At 40.7% G+C, this 11,424-nt stretch overlaps 1 protein-coding gene across 2 annotated transcripts in view; it reads right to left on the minus strand.

The window, feature by feature from the left end:
* Window positions 1–965: 965 nt before the first annotated feature.
* The window catches only part of nxt2 (nuclear transport factor 2-like export factor 2), an 11,454-nt gene continuing 995 nt past the window's right edge, over window positions 966–11,424 (minus strand). Inside the window, exons 2-4 of one of the 2 annotated variants that reach the window (XM_043704975.1) lie at window positions 11,294–11,380; window positions 7,741–7,885; window positions 966–1,499 (exon numbers count right to left, since the gene is read on the minus strand). In XM_043704975.1, the coding sequence (XP_043560910.1) occupies window positions 1,321–1,499; window positions 7,741–7,885; window positions 11,294–11,380 (411 nt within the window). In that variant the 3' untranslated portion in view covers window positions 966–1,320. Of the gene's footprint in view, window positions 1,500–7,740; window positions 7,886–11,293; window positions 11,381–11,424 lie in introns of those variants that run through there. The other variant, XM_043704976.1, reaches the window with a different exon arrangement.

The following is an 11,424-nucleotide window of genomic DNA, read 5'->3' on the forward strand; positions in this document are numbered from 1 at the left end:
GTCCATGGCATCGCAGCTGCTACGGTAGCACAAGATATTTTTTAAAAATGGCCAGGGATAATGGATATTGTTAAGGATGTGGGTCTTGACAATAGAATGTTCACATTATATAAAATAATTAGTCCCAGATTAATTATTGCACAGTTCAAGAAACAAAGGAAACATAACTCCATAAAGGTTTGTGTGGGACACCCAAGTATAACACCATTGAATTAAACTTCCATGCATGTGGATCATTTGGTAATTCAGTACAAATATATACAAACAATGCATCTGTATTGTTTTAAAACTTAGCTTATTTACTCTATAATTGCAACATAAAACTTGTGTTGACTATTTTTTTTGCTTTGATTTGTTTTATTCAGCTTTGTTTTTATTTGAAAGCAGGAATGAGAATGGAGCTGAAAATGTGTTGCTGGTAAAGCACAGCAGGTCAGGCAGCATCCAAGGAACAGGAGAATCGACGTTTCGGGCATAAGCCCTTCATCAGGAGAATGGAACCAAGAGACCCCAGTCCCATCCAGGTGGATGACAGTGGTAAGACGGAGAAAGATAGTGTGGTCAAAACAGCAAGCTCTTGGATTTAATTCCCATCTTTGTTACTTGATCTCATCTAGGATGATGAGAGTACAACAACTGTCCTCACTTACATAGTTTAAGCAGTGTTGAGAATAAACTAGGTTTCTGCTTTTGCTTGCTTTCTAATGAAATGCTGTTAGAAAGTGCACCATGATGCAGGTGAGAACAATGCAAGGGTCAAGAAGACTAGCAACACTCACTTTCTACACAGATACATGAATGTCCATTGGAACATGACACCAAGGGTAACCAGCACTAACACAATCACATGCAAGGCAGGTTCAAGTTCCTAAATCGCCTACATCCTATGTCCCAGCAGAAAAACATAAAATTTGGAACATTTCATTCAGCTTAAAATACAGACCTAAAACATGAGCAACACAAGATCAGGAACAAATAAATTTATTTACTGAAGTCTGTTTCAAACAGCATGGTATACAAAGCAAATGAAAAAGTGATAATAAGTGTCAGATTTCATATTAAAATCACAGACTTTAGACCGCAGGGTGTGCTGTTGTCAAATACTACCTACAAAATACTGAATATCAGTACCATATGCAATGGCCATAAGCTTCTTTACGAGAGGATGATCCCAGGTGCCCTTTCCCTCTTTTTGTTACTTTGGTCACAATGCTTCACACAGTTCTTGTACTTTTTATTCCTTAATCGCTTCCACCATTTAATTCCAGAATTAAATCCAAAGCAGTGTCAATTCATCAATTTCCTATTTAAGACCATGAATTAACTGGCCCAGTCCTGGAAGCGGAAACAATCACTTGCAATTTTCCACACGGTATTTTGTGGGGCTACTTGTGCTGTGAGCAAGAAATTTTGATTGAAGTATCGCTGTTTATTTCCTTCAAATTTCACTGTTCCACAGGTGACCACAAGCACAGTGGTCTGCCCTTGAGTAGCTTGTTCTAGATAGACAAGACAGCACAGCTGAATCAGTAAATCACAAAACAACCTTCAAGCTAAACAGTTACAAAGCTGACAGTTACTCAATGACCAGATACCCTCCACCTTTTTTTAAGCAAAATTGTGTCTCTAATACATTGAAGATTACAGAAATTTTACATAGGGAAAAGCTTTCCTTAAAATGCTTTGCTTTCATTTGCTTGATACCTGGTCTTCAATACATCAGTAGATTGACAGGTTAGAACAGCACAATGCAAAAATTGGTTTTCACAATCATTTAGCTGCCATCCTACCATGCCTTACTGAACAGAATGGAAAATAAATCATTTGAATTGAAAATATTCATATCAGCTTGAAGAGATGAAGAGAAAAATAAAATGAATCCCTTTCATCTTCACAGCCAATTTCAAAAAAAAGGAAAAAATGTTCTCATTTGTAAAAGATCAAGATGTTGGACACAACTATTGCTCCTTTTGTACAAACACTATAAACTGCCTTGAATGTTTTATCTTGATAAAACAATCTCTTCAAGAGTACATTTTTGCAAACACCTGAGAAATGTGTGTTGGAGAGTTAAGATTGTTTGTAATCATCCTGCTACAAAACAAAGATTAATAAAATACATGTGCATTGGTCATTTACACTACTTCACTAATGGAGTGCAAACAAAGTAGCCCACTGGTAAAGCAACCCTTTGTTTTTAGATACAAGATAATAAACACTGCTCAAGTATCTCATGACTATCAAAGAAGTGTTTCTAGTATTAATATCAACTGTGAAAGGGATGAACGAATTCAGGAGCAGAGACAAGAAAAACATGTATTTTTATAAATAAGTAAAAATGATAAAGGGAAACTAAATTAATAAACAAACCAGACCACGGACACAACGAAGAAAGTTTTGTTCTTTTCAGTTACATTGTTTTTCCACATGCTTTCCAATTTTTATTGGTTTTTTTGCCAAGGATGATGGGGCAGTGGACTTCAAGTCAGGAGCTCAGATTACTACTCTGCAAGACATGGGTTCAAATTAGGGTACAACAACAGACAGAATGTGAATCCAATTTATGCATTTGAATGTAAATGATGACCATTAAACAGGTTAGAACAGCACAAAAAACACCTCATACCACATACCACATACTGACCCTGAATGCCTTCTGAAAAGCCGCTTAGTTGCATGGAGTGGAACTAGAAATATCACCTGTTATTGACAGGTTGGAAAAGACTGAACATTCAACCCCACTGATTCTGCAAAATCCTCCTTACTAATGATGTGGTTGTGGGTAGGTACACAGAACTAGGAAGCTGATTTGCAGACATTCCGTCTCCTGTCTAAGTGTTACCATCAGTGTTTTGGAACCGCCTGTGAACCGCTGCTCGACCATCTCTTCTGCAATTTTATTCGGTTCTGTGTCTGCTGCTTTCGGTTGTTCATTGTAGAAGCCAGTATATTGGGTCCAGGTCAATGTGCTTGTTGATAGAGTCAGTGGATGAGTACCACGTTTCTGAGTTCTTTGGCTGTCCTCTGTTTAGCTTGTTCTATAATAGTTGTGTTGTCCCAGTCGAACTTGTGGTCCTTGTTGTCTGTGTGTATGGCTACTGGGGACAGCTGGTAGTGGCATTTAGTGACTTGTTGGGTGTTCGTGGATGCGGATTGTTAGTTGTCTGCCTGTTTGTCTGATATAGTGTTTCGGGCAGTTTTTCCATGGAATCCTGTAATTTACATTAGCTTCGCACATGATGGGTATAGGGTCTTTTGTCCTGGCGATTCATTGTCCGAGCGTAGCTGTCATGAACCCTCGTGGTCGGAAAAGTCTGGCTGTCAGTTCAGAGATGTTTTTTATATAAGATAGCTTTGCTATTGAGTTAGGTCGTGGCATGTCGTCATGTTGTTTGTTTGGCATTTGTGGATAAAGTTGCTGGGATATCTATTCTTGGCAAAGACACTGTAGAGGTGTTCTTCTTCCCTTCATAGGTCAGGAGTGCTGCAGGGTGTTGTAGCCCTTTTGAATAGGATTCTAATGCTTCTTGTATGTTTGGGTGGTTGCGGCTGTAATTCAGAACCTGGTCGGTGTGTGTGGCTTTCCTGTATACCTCTATCGCATTCACCATTGTGTTCTCTGTACCATCACATCCAGGAGGGGGAGTTGATTGGTGGTTTCCTCCTTGCTCGTAAATCTGATCCCCGAGAGTAAAATGATAATCCGGTGTGTGTTCTCAATTTCTGTTTTCTTAATGATAACAAAAATGTTGTCTATGTATCTGATGCAGAGTTTGGGTTGAATTTGTGGTAGGGCTGTTTGTCCCAATCTTAGCATCTCTGCTTCTTCTGAGTCCAGAGATGGGTGAGCCCATGGGTGTTCCATTGATCTGCTCGTATATTTGGTTGTTGAACGTGAAGTGTGTGGTCAAGCACAGGTCTGGTAGTTTGAGTACGCAGGCCTTGTTGATAGGTTCCCCGTTGTGTTGTCCGATCTGTTTGTGCAGGAGGTTGGCTATTGTTGCTCTGGCTAGAGTTTTGTCAGTTGAAGTAAACAGTGCCCTTACCTTGAATGAGACCATTGCTTCGATTTGGCTATGTTTACGTTCTTGGTGTTGTCTCGGAATTCCTGTGATGACTATAATGAATGTGTGGATACAGTGATAAGATCTATTAGCTTTTGTTGGAGTTCTTTTGCCAGTTTATGCGATGGCGCTCCTGGGAACGCCACAATGGGTCAAAGTGGTAAGTCTGGTTTGTATACCTTGGGTAATCCGTAAAATCTTAAGAGTTTTGTTACTTTCTGATTTCATCCTTTAGATCAATCCTGATTACTAGTCCTTTAAGGTTCCATAGGATATAGTTTATTCTATTGGTTAGCTGTGGTGTGAGGCCAAACTCCCTCTTTAGGCAGGTGTCAATATCTGCAAGTAGTTTCTCTGCTTTCTGTGTATATAGAGTCTTGTCCATGATAACCGCTGTTCTGCCCTTGTCTGCTGGTACTATGATTATGTTCTTGTTATTTTTGAATGTTTTTAGGGCTTCTCTCTCTTTGGTGTTGAGGTTGTTTTCCTTGTTAGTATGGGTACAATGGTTTGTCTGACTGCTTGCTATATCTCTTTGGTTAGACTGTTAGTTCTGAGCGTACATTCTACTGCAGCATTCTGGTGTTGTTTTTGCATCCCTGTGGTGGTAGTTGAGTCCCATGGCTAGTACGGCTTTTCTATTAAAGAACAGAAATCGAGAACACACAGCTGATCATCAACAGGGATCAGATTTACGAGAAAGGAGGAAACTAACAATCAACTCCCATTCCTGGATGTGATGGCACAAAGAACACAGAACGGTGAATACACCACAAAGGTGTACAGGAAAGCCACACACACACACAGACCAGGTCCTGAATTACAACAGCAACCACCCAAACACACACAAGAGAAGCTGCATTAGGGCCCTGCTCAAAAGAGCTATGATACACTGCGGAACTCCCAACCAATGAAGGGAAGAACACCACCTCTACAGAGTATTCGCCAAGAATGGATATCCCAGCAAACTCATCCGCAGACACCTAACAAACAAACAACGCGACGAGGACATGCCACGACCTATCTCACTAGCAACGCTACCTTACATAAAAAAAATCTCGGAAATGACAGCCAGACTTCTCCAACCACTAGGATTCATGACAGCCACATTCAGACAACGACTCACCAGGACAAAAGACCCTATACTCATCATGTGCAAGACTAATGTAATTTACAGGATTCCATGGAAAGACTACCCAAAACACTATAATCGGACAAACAGACATACAACTAACAATCCGCATCCATGAACACCCAACAAGTCACTAAATGCCACGACCAGCTGTCCCCAGCAGCCATACACACAGACAACAAGGACCACAAATTCGACTGGGACAACACAACTGTTACAGGACAAGCTAAACAGAGGACAGCCAAAGAACTCCTAGAAGCGTGGCACTCATCCACTGACTATCAACAAGCGCATTGACCTGGACCCAATATCCCGGCCACTACAACGAACAACTGGAGCTGGCAACCGGAAGCAGCAGAAACAGAACCAAATAAATTCCAGAAGACATTGTACAGCAGCACTTCACAGGAGGCTCCAAAGCACTGAAGATAACACCGAGACAGGGGACAAAAAAAAAAAATCTACAAATTGACTTCCCAGCTCAGTGAATATACCCACAACCACAACAACCGGCACCCTAGCTACTAACCTTTACACAAACCTTGAATCTCCTTCCTAATGTCTGGAGGCTGGTGCCAAAATTGGGAGAGCTGCTCCAGACATTAATCAAGCAACAGCTTGACATAACCATACTATACAATGTCCAAGATACTACTACCACCATACCTTAGCATGTCTTGCCTCACCAGAGGTGAGGCAGTGGTATACAGTTGAAAAGGAGGTTCCCCAAGAAACCTTAACATTTGGATCCACAAAGTCTCAAATACGGTCAAACAGAAGCCAGGAAACCACCTGATTATTACATACGGTCAGGTTCTGCTAATAACGCGATAGTTCCATTCTCACGTGATCTCACATTAAGAAAATCACGCAATAGCCGCACCATTTAAATTAATTATAGCCAATACAGGTAAAGAAAGTTTGCATTCTACAAATAACTGCCTAAATTTTTTAATTATGTTAAAGCTAATCGCATTGAAAAAACATAGGTTATAGCAGAACTGACTTTACAGCTCTCCCTCATCTAACATGTTGGACACACCTGAAGGAGGCACAGAGGATGCCAAGGGTACCAAATGTACTCCGGTGGGGGAATTCAATGTTTATCATGAAGAGTGGCTCAGTGACACTAGGACTGAGCAAGCTGACCAACTCCTAAAAGACAGAGCAATAGGACTGAGTCTGCAGCAGGCAGTAAGGGAACAGAGAAGGAAACAAACCTATTTGACCTCATCCTCACACATCAAATGTCACAGATATATCTGTAAACAGCATTGGCAGACTGATCACCACAGTCCTATCACATTGAGGATACTTCCATTGCGTTTTAGATTAGATTCCGTCCAGTGTGGGAACAGGCCCCTCCAGCCCAACCGGTCCACACCGACCCTCCGAACAATAGCCCGCCCTCTCCGACCAATGCACCTAACACTATGGGCAATTTAACATGGCCACTTCACATGACCTGCACATCTTTTGTGACTGTGGGTGAAAACCAGAGCACCTGGAGGAAACCCACACAGACATGGGGAGAATGTGCAAACTCCACACAGACAGTTGCCAGAGGTGGGAATTGAACCCAGATCCCTGGTGCTGTGAGGCAGCAGTACTAACCACTGTGCCACCTGTGTTGTGGCACTTAGCACTGCAAGTGGCATGCGCTTCAAACAGCACTAGCAATACAAAACTGGAGATTCATGAAGCACTTCAGTAGAACTTTATTCAACCACAATCTATGATCATACACCTAAACATACCCCCCCAGGTTACAGTGACCAAACTAGGAAATACTCTTGTTCAATGTAGAGTATAAGGCAGCATGTCAGGAGCAGCACCATGCATACCTAAAAATGAGATGTCACCTGGTGAAGTTACATTGGTCTAATCGCAGGCCATAACAAAACAGTAGCACATGATGGACAGATCGAAGTGATCCAACAGCTCAAATTTAAGCTCGGCAGTGCTGCCATATCTAGTCCTGAACGGTCAGGGATAATTAAATAACTGGAAGAGGAGGTTCCACAAATATCCCAATTCTCACTAATGGGCAAGTCTAAAACAAAAGACAAGACGGAAGCATGTGTGGACTTCTTCAGCCAGAAATGCCAAGTGAATAATCTACTGTAGCTTCCTCCTCAAATCCTCAGCGTCACAGATGTCAGTCGTCAGCCAACTTGATCCATGCTATATGATATCAACAAGCAACTAAAGACAATGGATATTGCAAAGGCTCTGACAACAGTTTCAGGACAGCTACAACACAGGCACCTACTCAGTAAAATTGGAAAATTGCTGATGGGCAATTATGGATTAGCAAAAAAATACTGGCTGAACCAGCAATGCCCACGTTCTATAAGTGAATGAACAAATAAAGCAGTAAGGATGAAACAATCCATGGGCAATCTACACATCTATTTTTCTTGTTATTAAAGCCACCAATTTCCAAATTAAAAAATACTCAGGACTGCTCGTAAGATTACTGAATCGAGCAATGCTTAACATTTACATTTGATTCAGTTCTGGTCAGGAATAACTGTAGCATACCATGAACAGGTTGACAATCCAGCATGTTTACTTGAAATTCACTAGAAGGCAACATTTCAAAAAATTCAGCGAGTGCTTGATGGCCTGATATTGCATTTCCATTCCACACTAGGTTCGCTGTATCCAGGTATAATTTTGTTAAGACCTGAAAAACAAAATCAAAATGCAAAAACTGAAGAGAAATGGCAATTTGAATATAAACCAAACATTCGGGAGATGCTGACCATATTAATGATACTTTAGCAACTTTCACTCTGAGGTAAAAGAAAGAACTCATTGGGTTGTGACATTTATAAAGCTGAGTTCTAGATAGCCATTTTAGTAGGAAGGCAAGATGAAACAAAATGCATAAACCAAATGTAAAACAAAAGCACCATCAACTTTCAACTACTTAAAGACAAATCCCAGTTTCAGAGTGGATAATGGGATGTTGGAAAAGACAGTAAAATCAAGCAAATAATGAACTCTGTAAAAATTACAATGAGCTAAAAGATAAATTTAATGTTAGGTAAAACTAAACTGAAAACAGAGCACAAGAGTGAGTAGAAGGAACAAAATTAGGAAGGAGAAGAAAAGGACAAACTTCAAGTGCACTTTTAACTTTAAAAAAAGAGTCAACACTGGCAAAATTACTCTCTGGACCTGCAGTAACAGAGCCACTTATAACATAGAACCAAAATAACTGCAGATGCTGTAAACCAGAAACAAAAACAGAAGTTGCTGAAAAAACTCAGCAGGTCTGACATCACCTGTGAAGATAAATTACAATTAACATTGCGGGTCCAGTGACCCTTCTTCAGAACTGATGGTAGCTAGGAAAATGTCAGTTTAAATGCAGAAGGTGGGGTAATAAATGATACGTGAGGACAGAGCCTAAAGAGAGACAAGAACAGGTGGGTAGTCATGATTTGGAGATGCCGGTTTTGGACTGGGGTGTACAAAGGTTTAAAAAAAAAAATCACAACACCAGGTTATAATTAAACAGGTTTAATTGGAAACAGTAGCTTTCGGAGTGCTGTTCCTTCATCAGGTGGTGTGGAGTACACAATTGTAAGACAAAGAATTTATAGCAAAATTTACAGAGTGATGTCACAGAAATTGTAATTAACAATTGGTACTTCAGGGATCATAGCAATCCTTGGTACTGAGACAAGACATGCCTGGAGAGACCATTTGCATGTTGATATCAAGCAGCCTCCTATACACAGTTATATCTGTTGCAATAAATAGGACAGGCAGATGGGAGTACAAGAATTCATGGCTGAAGGGTTCATACACGAGGGAAGCCTTTAGGTTCCTGTTACATGTCCACAAACGTGAGAAAAGAAATGTCAAACTATAAAATTTTAACTGGACTAGACTAGGTAAATGCAGGAAGAATGTTCCTCAGAGTGGTGAATCTGTGGAATTCTCTGCCACCAAAAGCAGTTGAGGGCAAACGTTGAATGTTTTCAAGAGGAGGTACATGTAGTTCTTAGGGCTAAAGGGATCAATGGTATAGGGTAAAAGTGGGAATAAGGTAGTGAGTTAGCTGATTAACCATGACCATACTGAATGGTGGAGCTGGTTCAAAGGGCCAAATGGCCTACTCCTGTTCCCATTTTCTATGTTTCTATGGAAGGCTGAGAGGGGCAGAATTCTAACGTATATAGGACAGCATTTTAAGCCAGCTGGTAGGAGCCCCTACAAGAGGGGGCACTGCTGGACCTAGTTTTGGGGAATGTAGCTGGTAAAGGGGTAGAGCAGTCAGTCCGGGAGCATTCCAGTGACAATGACTGTAACTCTAAGATTTAGGGTGATTATAGAGAAGGTAGTCAAAAGAAAATGGTGAACGGGAGAAGATTGTGGCTGAAGAGCTGCTCTTGGCTTTGAAGCTTTTTCAGTACTCAGCTGGATCTACTCACTTCCTTGGGGCAGGAACTGCTGCTTTTCTTTAACAAGCTTTGCATTGTTTTGGAACTTTATATAAAAGATCAAAAACAAAGATACTTTAAAAGGTTGAAAGGAGATTGCTTCAGGTCAGCAACTGTATGGCAAGGTCAGAGACTGAAGAACTGCCTAAGGCTTAGAGATTGGCTTTTTATGAAGCAGCTACCAAGTGTAGTTTCACAGCTGTCAGACTGAGAATTTGCTCTGGAAATCGGGTTTTACTAAAATAACAAACGTGCATTGCAATTTCACAGCCAACATTGGACTTCTAATATCCAGCTTCACATTCAGCTGCAAAGGTATCAGTGACTGCAAAATCATTTCACTGCCTGAAACTACAGAAGAACTAAACTACATTGACTTTAAGAGGTATAAAACTTCTAACCTGTCATCTGTTTTTTTTTCTTGTAAGGGTGAAGGCTTTTTACGTTTATACTGAGATCTGCCTTGATTGACTCTTAATATTAAGGATTGGAAATTATCCCAGAGCTCTGTTTTTGAGCTGCAAGATTGTGCTAATGCTGCCTTTTTGAGCAAGGTGCAATGTATTGGTATTCAGGGGTATTCAGATTTGTCAGCATTAGGCCCATATCCCTCTAAACCCTTCCTATTTATATAGCCATCTATATGCCTTTTAAATATTGGAATTCTACCTGCCTCCACCACTTCCTCTGGTAGCTTGTTCCACATCTCAACCATCCTCTGCATGAAAATGTTACCCCTCAGTTCCTTTCTAAATCTTTCCCCTCTCACTTTAAAACTATACCCTCTAGTTTTCAACTTCCCAACTCTAGGGAAAAGACCATGGCTATTCACCCTATCCAGCACATACAATGCTTGCCTTTATTAGATATGGGGACAGAATACAAAAGCAGAGGATTTTGATGAAGCCGTATAGAACATTGGTTAAGCCACAGCTGGACTCTGCGTGAAGTTCTGGTCACTAGAAGGTTATGACTGCATTGGAAAGGGTGAAGAGATTTACAAGGAAGTTGCATGGCTGGAATGCCTCAGCTCTGAAGGGACACAACATGATCTGGGACTGTTTTCATTGGAGCAGAGAAGGCTGAAACGGAGACCTGATTGAGGTGTACAAAATTGAGGGGCACAGATAGGGTCTAAATAATGAAACCCTTTTCCCTCAGGAGAGGGGTCAATAACCATGGGGACACAGAGTTATGATAAAGATGTGGATCAGAAAGGATTTAAATCAATCTTTTCTGACCAAGAGGGTAATGGGTATCTGGAACTCTGCCTAAAAGGGTGGAGATGGCAAGAATTATCACAACATTTTAGTATTAAATGAACAGTTGAAATAAAATAACACATATGTCTGCAGACCAAATGCTGAGAAATAGGATTAGGGAGATATGTACTTGATGACCGACGGGGACACAAGGGGCGAAGGGCACTTTTCCACCACTGTAATACTCCAATGATTATGAATGCATGCCCATGAAAACCAGAAAGATATTTTTGGTGACATGTGCTATGTAACTAACAAACAGTAACAAAATCTGTTTTTCTGAGCTTCTGCTCTGCTGTCTCCTCTCCCCACTCAAAACAAATTGAATGGTAACAGTAGCAAGGAAAAGAAAAATGTGTTGTCCAGGGGGTTACTTACTCTCCTCCTCTTGTCCATTGTGTCATAATAAATGTTGACAAACTCATCTGCTGCTCTGCATGCCTGGTCCGCATGGGTTTTGAAGTCCTGAAAATTATAATTTTATGCAGAACTTAAAGAAAACATTAAAG

The sequence above is a fragment of the Chiloscyllium plagiosum genome, chromosome 15, assembly GCF_004010195.1.
Source record: "Chiloscyllium plagiosum isolate BGI_BamShark_2017 chromosome 15, ASM401019v2, whole genome shotgun sequence".
Classification (NCBI taxonomy): domain Eukaryota; kingdom Metazoa; phylum Chordata; class Chondrichthyes; order Orectolobiformes; family Hemiscylliidae; genus Chiloscyllium; species Chiloscyllium plagiosum.